The following is a 24901-nucleotide window of genomic DNA, read 5'->3' as shown; positions in this document are numbered from 1 at the left end:
GGGACCACCTTTGAGGAGCACTCACAGCCCTCCAGGCTGCTCTGCTCCCCCCAACCCACGGCCCAGGTCCCATCTGAGGGCCCCCTCCCTTTTAAGGCGTTTGAAGCCAATTAACCACTTTGCCTCCCCCCCACCGACAGCCGGTTCGAATCCCCCTCCCGCGGCGCCCGCCCAGACACCCCGCCGTGCCGCGGCCTCCCCGGAGCGCTGTTCTCAGGGAGTCATTAGCGGAGGGTCATTAGCAAAGGGTCATTAGCGGGAGCGGGGGCGGGGCCGGGCTCGGGGCCTCCCCGGGCGGTGGGCGGGGCCGCCGAGGCCGCGCCCCCGAGGAGCGGAGCGGAAGTGCCGGAGTTGCCGCCCGGCGCCGCCGCCGCCGAGCGCGGGCGAAAGTTGCGCTCCGGGAGCGCGGCGGGGGCGGCCGGACCCTCACCCCCGGCTCCTCATCCCCATCCCGCTCCTCATCCCGCTCCCGGCAGCCGCTCCGATGCGGCGGAAGCAGAAGCGGCTGCTGCAGGCGGTGGGGCTGGCGCTGGCCGCCCTCGTCTTCTTGCCCAACGTGGGGCTCTGGTCCCTGTACCGCGAGCGGCAGCTGGAGGGCGGCGGCGCGGCCGGCGGGGACGGGGCGGCCGCCGTGGGGGCAGCGGCCGGAGAGGCGCCGGTGAGTGGCGGGGCTGGGGGTGCTGAGTGGCCCCGGGTGTGCGGTGGGTTGGGGGCGGTGGGAGCCGCTGTGTGAGTGTCGGGGGCGCTCCCGTGGGAGCCGCTGTCGCACGGGGCGTGTGCGGGGCTGGGCGCGACCCCTCCCCATCACAGAGGGGAGCTCGGCACGGGAGGGGGGCGAGAAGCGGCGGTCGCCCCCATAAGAGGAGGGGGCAAGGGAGGGAAGCCTGGGAGGGCTCCTGTGGTCCCCAGGAAGGAGCTATTTTATGTGTCCTGTGCCTGCGTTGGAGGGGGAGCGTGAGTACTTTCTTGGCAATTCACGGATGCGGGGACGGGAGGGTCTGCTTGCCTTTTTTTGGCTGAGCTTGGTAAGGGTGTAAAGCAAGGTCTTTGCTTCTTTCGCCAAGGAGTGAGGAAGGGGAGCTTGTCCCATCTGTGCACAGAAAAGAACGGCAATTCCGTTTCCCAAGGGCGTGCTTCCGTGCCATTTCCCTTTACCTGTCTTGGAAGGGTGTGGGAAGCAAGCATCACCTGTTACTCTGCGTCCCCGCAGAGCTGAGGGCGAGAGAGTACCAGGTGGAGCTGGAGGATTATGTCAGTGGAGTGATGCTCCTTTGGGAAAAGAGAAGCGGATAACTCTTACTGAGAGGCAGAGGATGCCCGCTGGATACGTGGCCTGAGGATGTTGCAACACATGACTGTGTTCCTTTCTTGTCCCACTGGTACAGTAGTAAATTTAACAGCCAAACCTGTCTGTATAGCGTGTGAGTCAGGAAGGCAGGATCACCCAAATCAGTCGTTTGGAAGCACAGTTTAGCTGCACTTACTTTTGGCTCTGTAATTGCTTTGTCCCCTTCTGGGTTTAGCTTTGTACCATTAAGAATGATGGGGACTTGAAAGCTGGAAATGTCATTGTGAAACTATCAGTTCAGCTGCCACTCTAAAAGGCTCTGCTTGTTCAAAACCACTTAAAACTCTTAATTGCCTAAATCTTTCCCTCCTTGGAGACTTCCTGCTGTAACTGCACCGTAAAGGTGGAGAAACCTGCTGTGACAATTTCTGCTCTGAGGGAGAGAAGGCTCTCAAAGAGCTATAGTCAAACTGGGACTGAGCTCTTCTTTCCCCCAAGAAATGCTTTTTCGAATTCAAGCTTTTTAGTGTAAGTCTGGATATAACCATGCTCGTGTCCCATGCTTTTGGGGAAAGGGATCAGCTGTTGCCTGTCATAAAACATACATTTGTAGCACATCCTCAAATCTGCACAGAAGTCCTTTTGACGTGATCACACAGTGATCATTACATGCCTGGAGTTCCTGATGTTACTGCCTTATGGTTGTATTTCTGTGGGATGCAGGGAATCTGTTTTGCATGACTGGTAAAAATCAAGCCCTGCTCCATAGCTTCATGTGACGTGGCGTTAGGGCGAAATGAAGACCTTTGTAAAATCATGTATGCTCCAGAGGTAAAGAGGAGAAAGTTGTAATTATTCTGAGGAAGCTTCAAAGTGACAAGTTGACTTTTATGGTTTTGGTCTTCAAAAACTGTCCTTGTACCGTGGGGTTTGGGTAGGTGTAAGCCAAGCAGTACCTCTCTGCTGGTTTCTGTGTCCTTGCAGTGTTCTCGGTGTCCAGATATCCCGAGCTGCCCGTGTTGTACACAATGCCTACTCCATTTTTCTTTATGTCTCTGTAAAGTACGGCAGCTGTCAGTGAATTGAGATCTGCTTTTGTTTTGATGGTGTGTGGAGCTGGGCAGGAAACGCCTGTGCAGCTCGCAGAAAAATTTGCAATAAAACCTCTCTGCACTTGTGTAAATCACAGTTGCTGGGTTTTAGGTTGAAGGCTTCATCTTCCAGTCTAATTAATGTGGAGTTATGGGCTGCAGGGGGTCTGTGAGGGAAGATATATTTGTGTCATGTGCTTATTTTTTGAAAGATTTGGCCCTGCAATGATAGCTCTAGTTACATTGAGCAAGGGAAAACATAGCCTAAAGGACAACAGGCTGTCTTGGTAAAAATAATTTCAGATGAAGTAGAATAAAAACAACTCAAATGTGATTTTGTTTTTCTGTTTAGTTGTGTGGGTTTGTTTTACTGTTGTCATAGAGGTATCTGCCAGCTGACTGCAGAGTTTTTTGGGCATCCTCACAATCAATGGTTCCAGCCTTCCTTCCTTGGTCCCAACAAGCATTCATGGGTTTTGTACTTAATAATCAACTTCCAGCTTGTAAATGAATATGCTGTTTGTCTGCTTGTTCCTGAAGCCATTTGAAAGAGCTGACTTCTTAATACAAAAACTCCAGATGATAGGAAAGAATATAATGAAAAAATACATTCAGAGCAGTCAGAAAAGATTTTCTTCTGTTTCTGGCTTTAATTTGCCTTTTTGTGCAGGCTAATCTTTGAATTGAGGACGTTTCCTATGTCCTACAGAATTGAGCTTTTCAATGAAATCTCTGTCCAGGCTCATTCTTTCTCTTTAAATGGTGTCTGCTGTTTCAGTCAGTAGTTTTATCCCTCAGAGAACAGCAAAAGGGGGAAAAAGGTTTTAAGACACAGCTGAATTAAAGCTATAAAGCAATTCCTAGAACACTGAGTTGTGATGCTAAAATTTTGACATTTGAAACCACCTAGGAGTTTTTGTTGTCTATCTGTGCTGCATATTACCTTCAGTAACATGGCAATATAGGTGATTTGGCTTTATTTAATCTTTCTAGTGCCTGAAACAAATGTGTCAGAAAATTAAGCAATCAGAAACCATGTAAATATATTCTAGGAAAGATTATTCTAAACGGTTTCTGCGGAAGTGCCTAGGCAGCTAATTGCTTCTGTATTTATATGTTCAGGGGAAACATCATGGTGGCTGAAAATAGTGTATTGCTTTAATAAGAAGGGTGAGGTCTCTGCTCTTTCCTTCTGCCTTTAGGTTTGTTCTTTTGCAGCTCTGTGGGTGCTTCTTGCTTCACAGAGGAGAGAGGGAGAGAAGTCATCAAGGTCTTGGCCTCAAGGTCGTGCGGCAGATCTCCTTAGAAAAGCTGAAGCTTTGAGTTAGTCCTCACTTAACTGCTCTGTGCTCAGAAGTGGCCTCTGCCACTGTGTACAGTGGCTCAGCAGACGAGATGGTCTGGGAAGTCCTTTTCTCGTGGGGTGTGTAACAGGTCTGGCTTTAAAAGGGGATGGTGACATTGTGGTACTGAAGTGTTTCTGCTGACGGCTTAGAAGCTGCTTTGACTTCATGACTGTTCTGTTTGCTCACCACTACATGAATCTCGGTGTGCTCACGGAATGCAGATTGACTTTTCTGTAGATTCATCTTTTTCTTTTTTTAACAACTATTCAATAAGTAAAAACATACAATCTGTGGGTGTGGGGGTAGGAAGAAGCAAAAGGAATGCTATTCCTTTTGTCTCTTGGATCTCTGCTGTCTGCCTCAGAGGCTGCCGAGCATCCTCAGTCAAAATGTTTAATTGATGTGGATGTAGCTGTGCAGTGTGTAAACCGAGGATGGCTTAGGCTGGTGGTTTATGCTTGGGCTAAGTATTTATGCTTGGGCTAATGCAAGTATTTACGTGGCTTCCAGTGCTCTGCAGAGCTGCTGCTCTGCACCTCTGTGGTCAGGCTGGAGATCCGCACTCTGCGTGAAACCTGCTGTTCTGGGAATGTGTCATTTGAGCTCGGAGAGATACTAAGCTTGAAGGTTTTTCTTTGAATTGCTGGCTAAAAGCACTGTAGCAAATTAGCTGCCTTTTGTGGCAGTGCGTTTTTATCTGATATGATGAATGCTTTATGGAGTCGCCCTGTAGCTTGTTGTAGCAGTAATTTGTGCTCTATAAATTAACTCGGGAGCATGATGGAAGTGTATAAATCACATTGGTGATTGTGTGGTGCCCTCTGCTGCCGGCCGGCTGGAGTGATGTGGGGTACACCCTCCTGCTGCTTTCTTGGCAATGAGAGACCAACTGCAAACTTGGGATTGAAAAATGGCTTGGGAGGATGCTGCTGTTGGAAAGTTTGGGATGATAAACTTTAGCTTTGGTGCAATTGAGCCTAAGGCGTCCAGCCAGCATTGCTGAAAATGCAGCCCTGGTGATGATCTGAGTGGGGAGCGATGCTGCTCTGCCTTCCAGGCTGCTGCTGCTGGTGTCCTTCTCAGCTCAGGAAGGGGATGGGCTTTGCTGGTCTGACCTGGAGGAAGCTGGGACATTGTCAAGGTTTGTCAGTGTCATGATGTGGTTGGCAGAAGCTAGTAAGGAAGAGGGTGTTTGTTAGGTGACAGACTCGCTGCTGCCAGGGCTGGGGACGGAGGAGAAGGGCTTGGGAAAAGTTAGAGGAAAAGCTTTTCTGCTCTCTGCCAGCCAGAGGGAAGTAGGACAACCAGCTTGCTGTACTTCACAGGCAGATTCCTCTGGCAGGTAGACTGGTTGTGTCCTAGACCTTGCTGCTGCTGCTGTGTGGGGCCTGGCTCCTCACAGACCTCTTGGACACTGCTGTGTTGGCAGCTGTGTTTGCCAGGCACTCATCAGCGGATGTAAAGGGAAACTTTGAAAAGCTTATTTTTGTAAGTGTAGTGTAAAACAATTGGCATCTAAGTACTGACGTGCAAGTGCTACAGCTGAACAAGCCCGTTTTAATTTAAGAGTGACTGATTCCCAATGTGGGCTACTCTGAAGTTTATCACTTCAGTGCACTTGTGAAACAAGCAGGGTTTCCAGAGCTAGGTAAGCGTGTCCTGCACTCTTGATTGGCAAAGTGAGTTGAAGTGAAGGTGAAATGTCTAAACCATCTCACAGCTGTAAAGTGCAAAGTAAAATTTGAAAATATGTTTATAAAGAAACTGGAGTTTTCAGTGGCCTTTACTCAAGGTCTCATTGTGGTTGTCTTCACTGTAATGGCAACACAGAGCTGAATGAACAAATAGGCTGTATTGTAGGTCTCCTGTGCTGTGTGAAAATAAAAGGTTTATTATATTTTCTGTTCTTCATCGTTGAGCAGGTCCTTCTGTTACTGGAAGAGTTGTTCTGTTTCACTGTTCAAATATGCTCCACATGCTGCAGTGGTGACCTTTCTTCATGGAAGGAAGATTTCTATTGCAAAGCTTTTTGGCTCCTGGCATCTGGACTACACTTTAGGTTACTGGTGAAAACCATAATCATGTGGTGATCTCCAGAGCTGTTTTTTTCCTGTAAGAGTATGAATCAAACTGATTTAAGAGCAACCACAGTTACAAATTTCCTGGCAGATAACTGCCAGGTATTTGACTTTAAGAGGACTGAAAAACTAACAGGAAGTTACTTATTACCAGTGAGGAGGGTTGGTAAAATTAGGCAGAAAAATGTTATCAACCAGACTTTGTTATATAGTGTCACTTTCCACTCCCTGTTTGAATACAGTACAGGCGTCACTAGAGAAAGATAAAGAACTGCAGTTTACCTTGCTGTCACTCTGTATTTGCTTCCTTGTGGAGCCAGCTGTAACCTGGCGTACACTGTGTAGGAACAGACCCTGTCTAACTTTGAGGAAATTGTATCCAGGTGTTAAAACAAATCTGCATGCTGCTCCTGTTTCTTTGCAGCCTTTTCCTGTGCCAGGTGACACAGGCAGGCAGCCTTCAGCTTCCTTCTGGGAAGTACAGAGCTGCTGGGGTGCATTCGGAGTTGGTAGGAGGGATTCTGCTGTGTGCTGCAAATATCAGTAGAAGAAAAATTGTGCTGCAGGAATTTGTTTTTGATTCCCTATGAAAGCAGCCATTTCAACCTGTGAGCTTGTTTTCCTGTGGGTTTTAGTGGAGCTGTTGGTGGTAGGTTTTTATGGAGTGCACCTCAACCGGAGTGCAGTGTGCGGAGTGCCCTGGCACTTCAGCATGGAGTAAATGCTCGTGTAAACAAAGCTGCTGTGGTATTTGCCATCAGAGGACACTCTCTTTCTCTAGTGTCCATCATGCTTCATGCCTCCATCCTGTTAACTGTGGAGTAACCTGAGTTAACAGTGCTTTTATTCAACAGTAGCATGAATAATGCACAATTCTGTGTACACCCAGAGAGAGAGGTGGCTGCGGTGACTTTGTGCATATGAAATTTTTTAATAGTAATAGGTCTCCCAAGTCAAGTGACCTGAGTGTATTTGTAGATTTTTTTTTTTTTTTTTTTTTTCTGGATCACCTAATCTAGAAAGCTGGAAAGGCTGAATGGAGTAAGAACTGTCTGCTGTGATAGGATACACTGTGATGGCAAGCAGACATTAATGATTATTTTAATAGTCATTCATTTAAATATTATTTAAATGTTGCTTCAATCAGACTGAGCTAGATTGGGAATAGTTACCTTCTGTTAATTTAGTTTGCTCTCTGTTCCTGTTCTGGAATCAAATCAGGAATAGCCTTTCTGCCTGACATTTGCACTTTGTCTTAACCTGATCTCCTGTCCCTGGACAGAAGGGTTTTGGTCAGTCCTAGTGCAGTTTGGCCACTTGCATATTCCTTCTAGATACAGCTTGGCCTGGGATTCTTCTGCTTCTTGAGAGTTGTATAAAAGACATTCTATCTTGCCTTCAGGGCCCAGATTGTTTGCAGAACCGAAAGCTGTCGGTGGGGATTTTTAGCAGTTCAGGGATAGTGTGAATCTGTTTATCATGTTTCACAGACTCCTGAACAAATTCTGGTGCCTGAGTCACTTTCAAGAGTGTAGCAGTGTGATGCTTAATTTCTAAATCCAGGGATAATAGCCCCCACTTTCTAATTTTAAAACTTCATGTTCTGCTTTCAGACTGCCTTTTGTCTTGGTGGTGGTGAAAAAACTTTCATATTCTCTGTTATCTCTTGAAGAGCCTGCTTGTGGTTTTCCCTTCAGATCATGACTTCTTACAGCTCAGGGATCCAGTAAGTGCTACTGGTCTTGCTTTATTCAACATGAAGCCTGGCCTCTCAGTGGCAATGGTATCTTTTCTATCAGTGTAACCAGCACCCGTGGTGGTATTTCCTGCATTTCTGTTATCCTGGATGGGTGATGGATAGGCAACAAGGAATGGAGTGTTTATCTACACAGCTTTGTTAAGAATATAAGTAGTAGTGGATATCAAATTATGGCTGACTTGTCAGACTCTGCCTCTTTTGTTAGATTTACAGGGTCTGGCAAACGATTGGGGAAAGCTACAGATCAGTAAATCAATACAAGCACAAAGAGTTGCCAGGCAGCCCTCCTTTTCAAATGCCTGGGTAGAAGAGTAACTTCTACTGTGTCTGAGATCTGCTGGCAGCTCTGCACCCCCTAAAATACAAGAAATGGGTTGTTTGACATGTCTCCTTATTGTTCCTTGTATAAACTTGATAAAGCTTTCATTTGCAGCTTCAAAGAAGGGAGGTCTACCAGTTTTTGGTCCTTAAACTTGCTTTTCTTTCTAAATAATGACCTCTCTTCTCTGCCCTTTTGCAGTTCCTCCATTTTCTCTAATCTTAGCTCTAGGTAATAAGGGAGCTCCCTAGAGCATAGATCTATAATTAAGGCTTTTTAACCACAGTTACAGTGGAGCGTCAGCAGTGCTCTGGTGTGGCCAATACCCAAGGGAGAAACTTGCTTCAGTAGGAAAGCTGTTGATGTTATTACAACCAAAGTCTCTCCTATCCCACTCACAGAGTTTCCTCTGATGGTGCTTCATGCCTTCCCACTTTGCTAAGTTACCTTTCTAAGGCTGATGACCATTAATGGCACGTCTTCTGTAGCTCACAAGAATAAAAAGGTTTTATTTAGTCCGCCTGTCATTTTGTGGAAACACAGGCTGCCAGCTACTGCAAATCATGTCCCTCACGAGTACATTCAGAGAACTTGAGGATTTAAAATGGAAACCCTGTTTTGAGCAAACTCGTGTAACTCATGTGGATATTTTGATTCTTTCCTTGGCCAGAAATAGAAAGCAAAGGAAGGGAAGGAGGATGGAGTCTACGAAGGCTTGACTGTGTTGTGCTGCCCAGCTTGGTGGTGAAGTTCACTCTTAATGTCACCAAGTAAGGTGACTGTGTCTTCCAGTCTCAACTTCATATTAATTTTTCAGCTTGAATACTTTTTTCCTTCACAATTAGTGCAAGTAGCAGAAAGCAACTTCTAAAAGCTGTCTTTCAAAACAGTGAATGCTGACATCCTTCCCTGTTAGGCTGAGAATTGCTTCTGCCCAGAGGTAACTAATTTCTGATCAAAGCATCTCCCCTCACCACTAATGTGTATTTCTCGTGTGTATGCCATGTGTAGCTGATCTAGCAGTGACCTGACACCTGTCCCTGATGTAGCTTTCAAAGAGAGAACTTGTCCTGTTCTTCGTGGTTGCAGATCACAAGGTGACTGCTGAAGTGAAACTTCCAAAAGTCATGTCAGACTATTTTTTAAAATACACAGAAAATGCAGCTGTTTACTGAAATAATGACCAGCAAAGGGGTTAAATTTCAAACAAAAAGAACTCACGTCTTTAACTTGGATGCCTGTAAATGAAGCCTGTCTTCTTGCTGTAGAGCTATTTGGTCATAAAAATAACGAATTCACGGAATAACAGTAGATCGGTCTGTCTCCTGCAAGAATTTTAATTTTTTGGATGCATGAAATGTTCTTGTTTGAATACTGTCCCTTTCAAAAAATCTGATTAGATTGCATTTTGTCTTTGTTAGTCAAGGTCTTGTGATGTTTTGGGGCTTTACCAGATCTTATCTGGAAACACTTGTCAGCTGTCCCTCCTCCACGAAGAGCTGCCTTGCTTTAGCCCTCCTGAACAACTGTTTGTTTGGGTTTTTTTTTTACAAGCTTAAGTTACTATGAAAAGTTCTGCTCTGCTTGATCCCTAAATCCTGAAATCCTTTGCTTGCAGCTATGTGTGCAAGCTAAGGTGACTTTTCAAAGGAAAGTCATTTTGTTGTCTGTCTGCTTATGATTATTCGGAAGATCTAGTATTTAAAACCCCTCGTAGCCAGTCCTGTTTTGTCAGTGGAAGATCACATAGGCTTGTTTTTCTGTAAGTTACCTTTATTGTTTTCAGATTCATTTGGGAGGTTACTTTTACCTAGTTGATCACACTAGCAAGGAAACAATTTTTCTCAATGATGGCAAAGAGGTAGTTTGTTTTTTTCTTCATTGAGCTTCCCTAACACTTCTCAGTCTTCACATGAGGTCCAAAGAAGAAATGTTCACAGGGACTAGTAAGCATGAGCTGTTTCTTAATAAATAAATAAAACAGGTGAAGCAGAGTTTGAGTGTTCTTAACACTTAGACTAAAGTTTTCAAAGATGTCTTAGGGTATGATGTTCCTTTGAAAAACAGGAATCTTGGTGACTTTGATCTAGGGTATGATATAAAAATAACCACAATCAGGACTGGTATCCCATAAGATTTTTTTTTGTTTGTTTTCTGGGGCTTTTTATAACATTTTTAAAAGAGTAAGCAGCTCCTTCACTTCTGCTCAGACTGACTTTAATCTTAACTATGCTTGCTTGGAAGTGGCTCTCTTTAGAGACTGTACTTTCAACTCAGATAAAGAGACTGTACTTTCAACTCGTATAAATACAAGCAAAATATATTCCATCACTGAAGAAAATCAGAACCTAGATAAATACAGACATAATGATGTTGTAAAAGGCTTTCATTGGGCAAGTAAGTAATTTTCTGTAACATTACAGAAGGTCACTTAAATTTAGCCTGTCGGTCCACGTTAGCCACTATGTAATGGGCTTATTCAGGATCTCAAAAAGAAGTGAACCCTGTGATTATCTTCTGTCTTCTCATTTATCTCCCAGGTGGCCTGTTGCCAGTGTTTTGTGTGTGATAGCCAAGAAGGAATAACTCTTTGTTTTCCACTCCTGTGTGTGTTGATTTTGCTGATCCACCAAATACACTCTGAGCTGCCACTTCCCTTTGATTCTCAGGCTGTGCCTTACTGTGTCAGAAATATTTAAAACTCCTATGGATATCTTGCTGCTGCATGTTGCCTATTTTTTTTTTTTTTTTTGTATGTGTGTGGCTGTTTTGGAAACTGATCCAAGGTACTAATTTAGCCTGGAAGAAAAAAAAGTCTCCCTTTAGAAAACCAGCATCTGCTCACAGGTCTTATTTGCAGCAGTGAAGAAGTTATATTGGTACAGTTAATGTGTTTAGAGTGAGATTTCTCAAAATAACTTTGCTTGCTTGGTACTGAGGGCATGGATGTAAACTGCAAAAATTTCTGCAAAGTACTGGAAGACCTGGGATTTTGATGTAGAAACTGGCAGATGTATATCTGGCTATGTGTATGGAGACCAGAGAACTATCTAGGTTATCATTGTTGCTGTTGCAGCTGATTTTTGGAAATGTGATTCTTGACCAATTGTGCCCCAGGTTGTTTCTGATCTTCAGATGTGAATTGTGTGCTCTGCTAATGGGGATGTGGAAGATTGGAAAAGCCTTATCTGTGACGCGTGAAGGTCCTACTTTTGTTGTCCTTGATTTTGATTGCTTCAGAGAATCTGTGTATAAAAGATAACAAGTGTTCATTCATTGTACTGTCATATTTTCTGCAAATAGGAACTTGGGCCTCCTGATTACAGGAAGAGAGTCCTTGGCAAGGCAATTACAAACTAACAAGAAAGTGTCTTGAACCTCGGTCTGTGCCAACAGCCCTTTCTGTGTATCTTGGCCAAAGCTGTTACCAGCATAAACTAATACTGGTCACCATGGGTGAAAAGCCTAAGCTGTGGAAACAACTGATGGTTTGTGGCTTTTCAAGTGCTGATATTTTTATAATAAGAGGCTGCTCCTGATAGAAATGCATCTGAGAAGCTGTGAATTGACATATATGAGTAGAGAGCACTGGCACTGCTGATAAATTAGCTGGGAATTGTCAGTTGTGTAAAAGAACTCAAATATTGGCTTAACCTGAAAATGTGAAATTAAATAGAAAAGAACAGATTTTCTCTCTGGATACTTGAAAACAATAACAAGTCATGTGAAAACTCGTGTTAGAAATTATTTCTAGAGGGTATGAGTTTTCAAGCCTAATGCAGTGAAGTCTATTTTTACAGTCCTTGAAAACAAAACCTGACAGACCATATTTGCCAGCACTTATATTGCTTTGGTGACAGTGCTTCTTTTTAGAGCATGCCAGAGGAAATACTCTGTGCTGCAGCATATGTCAGTGATTAGTGGACTAGTGCTGCAGGATGAAGTGGAAGAAATATGGTTGTGTGAAGAAAAAAGCTGAATGGACAGAACGTGAGAAATGTAGCGGTTTATGGGTTGGGTTTAGGGTAGGAATGGAAAATAGTTATTTTTAGGGATATCTGTATGTAGCTGACATGCTGTCTTCCAAATCATTGGGGTTTAACTGCGAGGATGACTGGTGCCTTTCTCTGTGTGTTCCCCTTAATTTCTTCTTCATGTAGAAAACTGTTTTCCCTTTGAACCGATCACTGTTTGTATTATGCAGGTGTTACCTAATGCAGGTATTTGTATGCTCAGGGTCACCTGAAGACCTCAGGAAGTGAGAGACTTTGGTACCCAACTCTTTTTATGAATTTGTGAGTTTAAGGGCTGAGGCAGAGAATCTTCCTCAGAAACCAGCTAAGTCTCTCCAGACCTGACTTCCTGGGTCCAGAATTCTTACCAGTCAAGCCCAGGAGGTGTGTGCTCACGTTTTGGTTTGGGGTAGCATTTGCCATTTCCTTCTCCCCCCAGAGCCATCCTTGGCATCAGCCACCTTGTGAAGGATGCTGAGGTCAGAGCACAGCTCTTGGCCCCAAGTTCTGCACAGGCCATGTGGGACTCGGGGTACTTGTGTTCAAAGTCCTGGAGTGGAGGGAAGAGGAGGAGGAGGATGGAGCCCTGCTACCCTCCTCAAGGATCACTGACAGCTTTTACTCGAGAGCTGCAGTGCAGCAGCTACAGCCCTCAGTTGACTTTGCCTCCCTGCTTTGACCATCCAAAATAACAGATACCTGTGCTGTCTGCAGGCACCAAAGCTGCAAACAGGTACGAGTGATTCATGTGCAGTACGGACCACCATTGTGCTTAAGCCATGTACAAGGACCTGGAGAAATCAGGTCAAAAACCTGTCATACCTGGTTGTTCTAAATGTGATCCTGAAAGTGCCCGCAGACCTCACTCAAGGACACAGACTCCTCTGTGGGAAGCACAAAGCTGGAAGTTGAGCTGCAAGATGCACAGCCTTGTGGTTTTTAAATTTCTTGTATATTTAGCCCTTGACATCACAGGTTAGTCATCAGTCAAGTGCTGTAAAAATATTCTGCTGCCTCACCCCGTTTTTCGTATCTTGTCACTTACGTTGGAGTGCTCCAAAATTTTTGCTATTCAACATAAATGGGAGAGAAATTAAAATGCCCTGTTCCCTTTATCACAATTGATGCCTGTACTTGAACTTTGCCAGTATTGTTTATGAAAACTGCTTGTTTTCCCCTCTGAAATGTTTTTGTCAGAGCAGCTCAATACAACTTGGATTAGGGGAAGTCAGAAGAGAATCTCTGAAAACTAGAAAATGGATAGATTAGACTCCTACATAGAATTACCCAGCTGGTATCAAAATTAGACTGCTACTGCAAAGTAGACATTTGGCTATTAATAATTAAAGAAATAATGCAAGAAGCCAAGCAATATTCAGTTAAATGCAGGTTATAAAATAACTGTTCTGAGCTCACTACACCTGTGACTTACCTGACTTTGACTTTTTTTTTGCAGAGTTTTCCCTCATATTAAAGAGTTTTTAAAGCTATTTTAGGTCTGGTTTTTGCTACCCTGTAAAGTTCTTGCTTTTGAGTAACTTTTGAGATAATTGGAAAAACAGAATTAAATTATTTGGGCCCTTTAGGAAAAAGTGAAAGCTTCATGAGGTTTGATTTGTATTTCTATAGCACATAGGCAGCCTAGTCAGAAGTCTTCAAGGAGAAAGTAAAACACCCAAAGGCAGACTGCTTCCCATAAAGTAACCCAAACTGGAACTATATATTTATTTTTCTTTCCTAAAGTTGCTCTGTAGAAAATGTCTTAAAAAACAGATTGTTGGTGGTACTTGTACCAAAAAAGGGAGCTTCTCAGCAGTGCAATAATTAGATTTTGTACTGTGTCACCAGTACTGCACGGATTTCTGAAAGGGACATCTGGGTTTTCACTGGTGACTGAACCCAGTGTTTAAAGGTCTTGGTGTTTTCAGTCTGATGTGTGGTGTCTCTCAGTTCTTTAATTGCTTCATACTTGAATCTGCTGGCTCAGGCATGAGATTTATGGATCCAGTTTCCTCTTTGTTAGTTTGTCAGAGCTGTGAAAGGAACTGACTTTGAAACCTTGATCGTAGTTAATCTTTTTGTTTCCTTACAACTGTTAAAGATCTAAGCATTTTAGAGGAGCACCAGCTTACCTCATTTGTGTGTCAGAGCTTCACAGTGACAGGATGTCTCCTGCAAAATGTTTTCAAGCTCCTGGAAGTTGGATCCATTTGTAATGGATTCACGTGGTCTCTGTCTGCAGATGCACTCTGGGGTTTTTTCTCTTCTGCTGGAGGGCTGTTGAAAGCTGTGGCTCTTGGTGAAGTGTTGTGATGTTACTGTGAACTTCTTCATCAACTGCAGTGATCTCTGCTCAGGAGGTGGAAGATAATACCAAAGGAAGTTTCCTTCCATCCTACTCAGGAACTTTGTCAGCTTAACATGAATGAGTTTGGTGCTCAGTGCTGCTGGATTCTGCAGTTAGGATTCTGCTCTGGCTTCCTAAACAAGAGCAGCGTGTAACACATCACCATTCAGTGCGTGTGCAACCTGCCCTGGTTCTGTGCTGTCTGCAGTCAGCAAGAAGGGTCAGGATTTAAATAACGAGATCAGTTTGTGCACCTGGATCTTGTTTGAAATCACAGGGTGAAAAGCTCCTAAAGCCTCTAAAACCTCTCGGTGGCTCCTCAAAAGAGGAAACTGGTTGGCAGACGAGAGCCTGAAATCGGATTGGTTATAGAGTACTCTTAAAATTTAATGAAATGTAATCCGAGGTTTTAATTGCATGTCTGGGCTTATGCATTTAATGTTGACCTTAGCAATTCTGCTTAGTATCTAATGGGGCTGAACTCTTTGTGTAACTGTGAACCTCCTCCAAAAGATCTTAAGATTAAGAAACACTTGAGAAAGCAGGGAGGGAGAGGCAGCCGTTGCAAAGATACCACCTGGTTTCTTGAAGCTCCTTAAGTTTTGAGCGTCCTTTGTGGTTCAAAGTAATCTTGGCTTTAGTTTGTTATGAAAATTTCCTCCTTCCTGGTCTGCAGAATGGCTTAGGCAATCTATGGCGAGTGTGTAAGAGATTTCTGTGATCTGCAGCCAGAACAGTGGAAGCATCAAACAGGCTCTTTAGCAAACATACTGCAGAACAGCTTTCCAGAGGGGTTTAGACGTGTCCATTCCTCCATCTTCTCCTCAGGCAGCATCCTAATCCCAAATGCAGCGGGCAGAGTGGGCTGCAATGGGCAAACACTTGGCACTAACCCTAGGAAAGCTTATGGGCACTAGTACTAGAAGCTGGCATCCTGGATCTGACACAGTGCTTGACACAACTCTTAATGTGTGTTAATGGAATTGCCTGAGCGGCCTTAGTTGTTTCATTGTGGAGTCAGCAAGATGGATGTTTCAAGTCTGTGGTGTTGAATATTTGTTCCCAAGGCTCCCACCCAGCTCCAGGGTGGGACGGTGTTCTAGCTCAGCAGCTTAATGTGCAGCTGATGCAGGAGGTGGTTGCACTAAAGCAGCACTCTGAGGTGATGATTGTGTGTCCTCTCTTGCTTTCATGCATCAGAATAGCTCTGGTTTCTCTCCTGGTCTACAGCTTGAAAGGAAATGTCTGTCATGTAAACATTTTTGTGTGTATGTAACAAACTGTAAACACTGAGGTGTTTCGGTGTCGTACAGTGTAAGGCACCATCTATAAACAGTGGCACTGGTTGGATGGGCAGCTTTCAGAAAGAGAAAGGTGTCTCTGCTGTAGCTTTTGCTGCTCCATCCATTTCTGTGGTCATGTCTATTGCTAGAAGGGGACTGGCTGTACTTTGGAAAGGTTATAGTTGAAAGAAGTTACAAAACAGCACCCCAGCAGGGTATAATCTCCTCCAAGTAATCTCTTGGGAACGTACGTACTTGATAAGGCATTTCAAGACATAAGCCTTCTCTAAAGAGTAAAGGAAAGTTCATTGGTACCCAGACAAAGACCCTTTGGCCATCTGGACTTGACTTCTGTCATCTGCTCTTGCTCATGGGTGAGGAAGTGCTGTCTGAGCTGGGCATATAAGGTGCTATGCACCTTAAGCTCCCTTGACCTAATTCACTTGCTTTTTTGCTGGAGCGTGGATTAGCAGTGGCTTGCTGGTGCAAAAGTAAGCAGCAGTTAATTCTTGTAAGTCAAGTCCTGTATGACTGATTTGGGTGATGCCATCTTTGTGGGAAAAACAGGGCAAACTCCTCAGATGAAATGGTAAAAGAATGGCAGGGGTGATCCTGGAGGCGAATACTGACACAGCAGGCAAGTTGTGTGTTCAGGTTTGGATGATGCTGGCTACTTTTGACTGCTGCTTTCCCTTTCTAAGTCATGACTGATCTCAGCTCAGCCAGAACAGGCTTCCTTGGAGGCCTTAACACATTCCACAGGATTCCAGATTGTTCTGAAAATGCTTTCTAAATGCTCTCTTAATTAAACTTTCTCTAAGTCAGAATTAAGGTATTAAAATGTTCCAGGCATTTTCTAGAAGTCTTTTGAAAGCTGGCTGTACATTCCTTTCAAAGTTGATATACTGCCTGTTTTGAGTTACAAAGTAATATTGTGCTGCTTGTGGGTTACAGATAAGGTCAAATAAACAGATGATTAGGGTTTTTTGCAGCAGTTTGCCTTTTTGTGAACTGACACTGCTATTGAGTCACTCTTCAGGATTTTGCAATTGTGTAGTTGTGGTTCTTTAGCTTCATATTTCTGGGAGGGCACTTCCAAAATCCCTGGGTATGTCAGAGCAGGTAGTGCTGGATAAGACAATAAACTAATATCCATCTAAAATGCTTTCGTTTTGTTTTGCAGAACCCCGTTCTAAAAGACTCGATGATCATAGATGATAGATTTTGTATTATATAGAAAAATTGCACTGTGTGGCAAGTTTGCTCACCCAGCTGTGGTGCTGCAAGTATTCAGTGTGCTGCTGAGGTGATCTGAAGGTGACAAGTGCCAAAGAAAGAGAAGTTGTGCTGTCCTGGCTCTGTCCCTGCCAAGCTCTGTGAGAAGGGGTGGTTCTCTGCCATCAGAATAGTGGTTAGAGCCTCAAAGCCAAACCCTGTCCTGACTTCAGATGCATGTACTGACATGGATTGAGTGCTGCTGTTCTGGGTTTTAATTAGGCTTTTAGTGTTTTAAAGGCGCACTGCGACTAGAAGTATTCTGTGTATCAAATTGAAAAGGCTGTTTGTTGGAGGGAAGTGGATTTCTGTAGCAGTAAAGTGGAGTTCTTAGCTTAAAATACCTGTTTGTAAGAGAGCTCTTGTTCTGCTTCCTTTGCATATCCAAGTTCTGCTTAGATTATGCTCTTCCTTGCATTTTGCTGGTAATTTAGAGGAGCTTCAGTGGAGTTGTCACCTTTTCCTGTTGAGTGCAGTTAACTTCTGCAAGATGATGATAATCACTGTCCCCTTCACTCAGCCAGTGTTAGGAAAGCTTGACTGCTGGTTCCAAGATAAAGTCAGTGCACAGGTGTCTTTCTGAGCTTGCAGTTGGCTTTGGCATTTTGCTGCTCAGCTCTATGAAGTTGCAAAAGGTTTTTTAAAAAAAATTGAATCAGTACCTTGTCAGTTTATGTTGCTTCTGCTGTGGCCCATGAGCAGCTGTGAAAGAGCTGATAAAGTTGATGTTCCAATTCTGACTGGAATTTGGAAGAGCATGTCACGTTAGAACTTGGCCTGAAAACAAATGTGTGGGTATAGAGAGCCCTGTTGTCACGTACATCATCCCAAAATCTTTTACAGTGAGCGAAATGTTAATTGTTTTCCGTTTGCTCTGCAATCTTCTGGTGTATCAAAAGCTGTGTAATTATCTTTCCTTATTAAAGGTTCAGCAGTGGGAATGGATGACTGTGTCCATATTTGCTGTGCAATTACTGTTAAGTAATGGGAAAGCCTGCTGAGGGGTCAGTCAGCAAAAGCATTACTGGGAAACTACGCAGCTATGGAGCACTTGGAAGCAGAAGAGAAATATTTAAGTGTCCTTTGTGTTCTGAAAGAAGGATGGGAGGCAGCTCTTACAAACTTTGCACTGAGATCATAGTCTAAGCAGTGAAGGCAGTGAGTGCATTAATCCATGAGGCTGAGAAAAATGTTTCTTTTCCTAAGATAACAAACTTTGACAGGGCTGTTTATCTCCCTTAAGCTTCCCAGGAGGTATGAACACAAAATATGTTGTGCTCAGCCTCTTCTATCACTGTGCTAGATAATTTCTTTGTAAAACATCTTACCCAGAGAGGTCAGGTTTTTAGCACAAGCCTTGCTCCTCTGTTCCTGCTCTGTTTTTGAGAGTGTTTTGCAGATGTGCCTGGTTTGTGAGAGCTGCTCTCTCCAGGGCAGCAGAGGTAAAATGGAGTTTAGAGCTGCTTGCATTTAAAAGACAAAGCAGCATCACGGCTGTGTGAACAGTTGCTGCTCTCTGACCCACAAAGCAACAGTTATTGGGAAGATGCAGTTTTGGGGGAAGGTTTACATAGTTTTTGGACCACTTCACTGCAATCTGAAGCACAAGTTGTGTGTTTGTTTAGAGGATTTCCATTTGCAGTTCATCACTCTCCCAGTGCTCTTGCTCTGGATCTGGCTGGTGGAGTGTCCTTAGGGATGAGAAACTCTAGTCACAAAGTTGTGCTGAACATTTGCTATTTAAATTGAACATTTTTGCCTGCCTGTAGCACAAGTTGTTTGAGCTGGCTTCAGCCTTTCCATTCAGGAATGCCTGTTTGGGCCATAGGAACAGCAGCTCAAGAACCTTTGCAGCAGGAAAATCCTCTCACCTTGTTTGAATGGCTTTCATTCAGAGGGAATGGAAGACCTGGATCAAAATGGAGTTCCTGACTGATTTAAAATCCCGGCTTTCATGTACTTCATTTGAAGCAGTAAGCCACTATTTATTTGAGATGAAGTTTAAATTTAAAACCTGCAAGGTAAATTACTTGGGAAGGGATGTCTTTTCATGCACCCATAATGGTGATAAGCTTAATAAACAATTGCAGGAAACTTTTATTTCTGGGGGAGAAGCCAAGGGAGGTATTTTAGCCATGGCACTTTTATGATAACTTCTGGAGCTTACTCCTCTTACAAGAAAGATTATGGATGTTTGACTGGTACAATCAAAACCAGCTGGATTTGGGGAATTTTAAGGGGTTGTTTTTTAAAGCATTTTTATAAAAACCCAAGAAGTCCAATTAGTAGAATTCAATTCATAGGAGTTTAAAAATTAATGGTAACTTACCCTATGAAATATAGGTCACTTGAGACTAAACTAAGAGCAGACATATGGTTTTGATTTCTTTTTTTTTTTTCCTTTAAACACTGGCACGGTACTAAGGCCAGACAACTTTATTTTCCTGATGCATTATAACCAGCTGCAGATGTTTTAGATGTTATCGCTTCTAAATGGGCTCTGACAAATGTCTCCTGGAAGCCAGCAGCTCTAAATATTACATGCACTGTATTCCGAGGAAATGTTGAAAATAAAGTTTTAGGAATTAAATGTTCAGTGTCTGAATGAAGAAAATTTACTTTCTGCCTTTCTCAGGGGGATTTGCTAGCTGAAAACATTCTTCTGTGAGACAGGCACAGATGTTAGTCAAGACACACGTGGAGACTGAAATATTGCCACAGATGGTCTTGCATGGTGTTATTTACTGGCCCTCTATTGCTAATACTGGAAGGTGGACACTCGAAAAGGTACTTTGACATACAACTAAATGCTGACCTGGAATTTGTAACAGGTGCACAACTATTCAGCATTAAGGCAAAAAAAAATTTGAAGTATTTATTAAAACATATGGAAACATTGTGTTTTGTGCATCAGTGAGCAGGGCACGGCCCTCTGCTACAGAAACTTGTGATATTTCAGTTACTCTGTTCAAGATTAAAGTAAATAGTTTTAAGGTTGGTTTTTTGTGTTGTTGGGGGTTTTTTTTGTGCTTCTTGTCTTTTCTGCATACCTTTGAATCCTTTGAATTACCCAGAAGGACATTTTCACATATATATAGGCTGTAAAATGTTGCTTGCATATCAGATGTGTGGCTTTGTGGGGGGAGAGGGACCATATGAATATTGACATGGGAATTGCATCTGATGTCCTTGATTTGCAAAATTCAGACAGATTGATTCATCACTGCATAAGCCATTCACATTCATTTTTTCCATACCCTGAGAGTGGGAAAAGATCTGTGCTTTGCTGTAGACACCTCATTAACATGTGATTCCATATGCAGCTCTGTGGGTTCTCAGGTCAACACAGGAGAGGAAGGAGGTGTCCTGAGGGGACAGGCTGAGTGACTAAAGGCTGCAGGCTGAAAACTGGCTAGTAGAAATACCTCTTCAGGCAGGGATGTGCCAAACAGGCACTATATATGATAGGGCTTGTTCATATGTTAGCAGTTCACCAAGTAACGGTGGTCCTGATCGCTTGAAATTTTGTTGGGAGTCTTGCCAAAAATCTTTATAGAGTTTTAAAGGGAAATGGGGATTGCTGAAGTGTTATCAATAACTTTTTGTGTGTGTGAGAGAGCTGTTTTGGTAAAGAGATACTTCAGAACGTGGTATGCACTTATTATGTATATAAAAGGTTAATGATGCATCCAGTTTGCACCACACAGGGTGACCAAAAGGAGTCTCCTTGCCTGTCTGTGTTACCCCTAAAGAACCTTGCTCCAGCTTTGGTCTGGTTTAAGTATAAGCCATCTTGTGCTCATTGGAATCCCTGGAGTCTGCCTGGCACTGGGGAGCAATTCCAAGAGCAGATTAGGGCTGGAAGCATCAATGGGTAAGTGCTTGAGCAGGGTGCTGCATGCTTTGCTGGGAGGGACGTGGCACAGTGCCCTGGGCGGGAGCCGAGCCCAGCAAATGCAGGTCTAATGATTTGGATTGTGCTATTTCACATTAGTGTTTAAAACTGCTTAGATATAATCCCCCCAGCAAATCTCTCCATGCTCAGGGATGGTGAACATTCGCTGCTGCACACTCATTTTTAAGTATGAACTGGTTACACTGAATTCTTGTGCAGCTGAACAAAGGCTCTCACTGGTGCCTGGCAAAGAGGAGAAGTTTTCATGTCTGATTCTGTTTGTACAGGAGCATAAAATGGGTCTTTGTATCAACGTGCTGTAACAAATGAAACATTCAGGCAGAGGTTTGGTTTGATGCTTGCCAGTTGTGTGGTGACTCTGGAAAATCATAGAATGTATGTATAAAATCCTTGGCAAGGAGAAGAACTTCTGCTGAGTTCAGAGTCCAGAGCTACTGGTTGAATGTGTTGAGTTGGACATGTTTTCTTGGCTTACAATTATTACTAGGAAAGTTTATACATTGAAGGTTGATGTTCTTAATGTGAATCTTTTCTTAGTGGTTGCTCACCTGAGCCACAAAGTTTTTTTTCCCCAGTCACCCAGGATATTTCCACTATCTCTAGAGCTTGCTCTGGTTTCTTGCGGTAACTTCATCAGAAAAAAATCTGAAAGATAGTATGTGCCCCTCAGCTGCAGCTGTCTGAATGTACTTATGCTCAGAGGTCCTTTTTCTCTACTGTGTATGGAGCCCTCATATTTCTGAATAAAAGACAAGCCACAGTTCATTTTCTGAACCATCAATCAAAAACACACAGTATTTTTATGCAGCTCTCAGAAGATTGATCTGAATACTCTGAAATCTATAGAAGCTCTGAACTTTGGCTTGCATCTTCTTAAGGAAAAGAAAATGATCCTACCTTTGATGGAAGCTAGCAGAAAGTTGGCTTCTATTTAACTCGGAGTTTGGGATGGTTTCTCATCTCTGTGGTCTAAGTGGAATATCTTGGCTTGTTCAAAACAAGTGCTTCTTTATTAAAATGCATTTAAAGGAATTTCAGAGGTTAAAGTATTTGATTTTCCTGTGTCACCCATCATGTACTGTAGTTTCTTCATACTTTCCCCTTCTTGGTGGAAATGTTGAGCTTGCTGCAGAAAGTGTTCCAGAGGGTCAGGAGAGTTCTTACAGAGGACAGAGGATTAAGTGATGAGGGCTTTTATAACTACATGAGCATTGGGTTATTTTTGTTTTTTGGGGTTTTGGGTTTTTTTCCATGCAATGATCTTTCTGAAGCTTGCAAAGAAGATTAAATAGAACGGTGCTACTGTGGAGTTGTTTAATCGGGCTCTTCTTTGGCTGTCACTGAGATTAAAATGCTAGCACAGGCTTGATGCAGTTTTGGAGACTAAAGCAAGAGCCTGTTTAAAGTTTTATATAGGGAAGATGCCTTAAATTGCAGCAACTAATTAGATTCAACTGTTTGGAGATGTTAAAATAGGTGTACTAAGCGGACAAAAATGTGTGGAATTTCTCACCTACTAATAATTATTTATTGATTCCTTTAATGCTGGCACTGAGGTTTCTCTTCTGTTTTTACAGAAGCAACGTCCTGCTTTAAAAGGTTTTTAAACCTCTTTGGTTTGATAAGCCTGAAAGTTAGGGGAGGTGGAGATAGATACATGCTCTTGTATGAGGAAGTATGAAAGTGTGAATTTGACTTTCAGAATGGTAGAGATGCAGGAAGAATAGTAAATTAATTGCCTGAGTGTGCTCTGCTGCCTGAAGAGTAACGATCCAGTAACCAGGGCGTGTTAAGGAGGGCTTTGACAGGGGTTGTCTCAATAATAGAGGCAATTTGATGATCTTGCCCCCATTTTCCAGCTTACTTTCCTCTCCATTGCGCTTGTACAGCCCCGGATGGGGGACTTAACTGCAACCAGATCGATGAGAGAAGCTGGATTTGAGACAAGAAAAAAGCCTTTAAACTGAGCTCTGCTTCCGAAGATGATGAGTGTGGAACAGCACTGTAATTTGGCCAACTGTTTTTGCTCAGCTGTGTAGAGCAAAAAGACTGTCGGTCTCACCTCTTCAAAGAATTTGCAAGGATTTACTTCAGACCATGGACAAAAGTGTCAGGATTTATCAATCTTAAGATTAGCTTTACTTGAAAGTACAGAGCAGCCTTGGTTTTTGTTTTGTTACGTGAATTGGAAACTAATTCCACTAAATTGCATGCATTAAGAATCTTACTTTTTACTTTTTGGTAAGATTGACTTCTCGTCATTACAGTAAGTGTCATGGTCCTTCCTCCTCTTAATGTAATTTGTGAAAATCCAGTCCTATGTAGGCTCTTCTGAGCAGCTGTCTTAAATAGGATTACTGAAACATTGACATTTATCTGAGCTTTTTCTTTTATAATTCATAATAGCCAAGTGCTCTGGCTTATGCTTTTTGGGACGGTGAACTTGTCTTGCCTCTTTGCACAGTGGTAAATTTATGGAAATACATAAATATTTCCTAATCTGGTAGCATCATGTGGACACTTAAATCTTGAAGTCTCTTTGCTTACTTCAAGTTTCAAGAGATGTTCGTAGAAGTAAAAAAGACTAATTCACTTTATGTGTGGCCTCTAGAGTGTTTTGTAACATGAGGCATGGGAAAATAGATCTGGTTGAAGTCATCTGTGAAGAGGTACTGAGAGAGAAGTGGCACTTCTCTCTGAGGTAGATACTGAGGAAGGGTGAAAGTGTTTGCTTGCTCTGTCTGCATGCTGAAGTGAATTTAGATGCATCTGAAAGACCACTCTGGTTGGCAACTTGCTGTGAAATACCAAGGCTGACTTTTAGTATGTGTTAGATATGAATTATGAAGTGATCTGGGTCCATATTCAGTGTGCATCTCTTAATAGCATAAAATTATTCAAAGTTGACTTGTTTCCATGCATTAAATGTCTGGCATATTTATGATTCTCTTGCCTTTCTAGCAAAGGTGGTAACTTCCACATCTAACATTTTGATTGCATTTTGGGAAGGCAGTTGCTTTTTTTTTTTTTTTTTTTTTTTTTCATATTACCTTAAGATATGTAGCTTATCTCCTCGTGGTCTTTCATGTGCTGACACCCAAAACTAGCACTGTATGTAAAGGCTTTGGGATTCAGGCTAATGTTCTTGGGCAAGAAACACTTGCCATGTAGCATCGTGTTTCATGATCTCATGGGGAGAGACTGCTCACAGGATGAGGTGTGGCTGACTGTGGTTTGGGCTAAATAATCTGCCTACTTATTACTGTGTGGTGCTTTTTTTCCCTGAAGCTTCACAATCATCATTCCTGTTTCAGTTCCACCTCTCCTTAAAAAGCCATCTTTCTTACCACAGACTGTCTCATCCATGAATCCTTACCCTGAGAGCAGCACTGCAGAGGGGATGTTTTCCACAAGAGGTTAGTTGATTAAATGCTATGACAAATTATTATAGCTACTTGAAAGCAGTTGCTGCTGTCTTTAATTTTACAGTGTCAAGTTACTCTGTCTTACTTAAGTGCCAGCACTCTCCAGCTGCCTTTTGTCGAGGTCGTTGTACATGGCTCACCTGTAAACATGTTCCCTTCTCTGGGAGGGGAGAACAGATGTATCTGCCTCCAAAAGATGCTCCAGGCACTTGCTGCAGGAGATGGTCAGCAGGCTGTCAGAAGCAATCTTTATGGGCAGGCTGGTCTTTCACAAGATGTGTTTACAGAGCATGAAATGAACATTTTTGCACAGAGGCAAATAATTGCTTACAATGGAGACTTTAGTAGCAGATTTGAAGCTTGAATGATCATTAGTAAGGTCAGCTGGAGCATACACGATGTCCATCTCCTGAGCAAAGTCATTCAGGACTTTTTAGCTGTTCTTTTGTGCTGAAAGGTTTTAAGATGTTGTAATGTTCACGCCTTGAGCTTGTCACTTTTGATAAAAGCTTGTGATAGGCTGTGTTGCTACATCTGTATATGTGGTATAGTTCTTTCAAAATCGTTCTTAAATGGCGAATTATTTTTTGACTTGAAGGAAGAGAGGAAGGAGCCCCCATGCCCATTATCCGAGTCTTGAATTATTATCTAGTAGTACTCCAGGGTTGGCAGGGCTTTTAAGATGCAGAGAGCATGTAGTGTGTGGGGAACAGGCTGTTGTCATGAGCAAAAGGGATCTCTGTGAAAGCTTTCTGTGGTCA

The 24901-nt window shown here is 43.0% G+C and overlaps 1 protein-coding gene across 1 annotated transcript in view; it reads left to right on the top strand.

Annotated features, from left to right (window-relative positions):
- The first annotated feature begins 345 nt into the window (after positions 1-345).
- Positions 346-24901, top strand: part of GALNT10 (polypeptide N-acetylgalactosaminyltransferase 10) — an 82408-nt gene continuing 57852 nt past the window's right edge. The window contains exon 1 of the mRNA XM_032125383.1: positions 346-658. Coding sequence (XP_031981274.1) covers positions 485-658 — 174 coding nt within the window. The 5' untranslated portion in view covers positions 346-484. The remainder of the gene's footprint in view (positions 659-24901) is intronic.

This window comes from Corvus moneduloides, chromosome 15, assembly GCF_009650955.1.
Source record: "Corvus moneduloides isolate bCorMon1 chromosome 15, bCorMon1.pri, whole genome shotgun sequence".
NCBI lineage: Eukaryota > Metazoa > Chordata > Aves > Passeriformes > Corvidae > Corvus > Corvus moneduloides.
The sequence above is the reverse complement of the archived record's forward strand: the minus strand, read 5'-3'. Positions and strand labels throughout refer to the sequence as shown.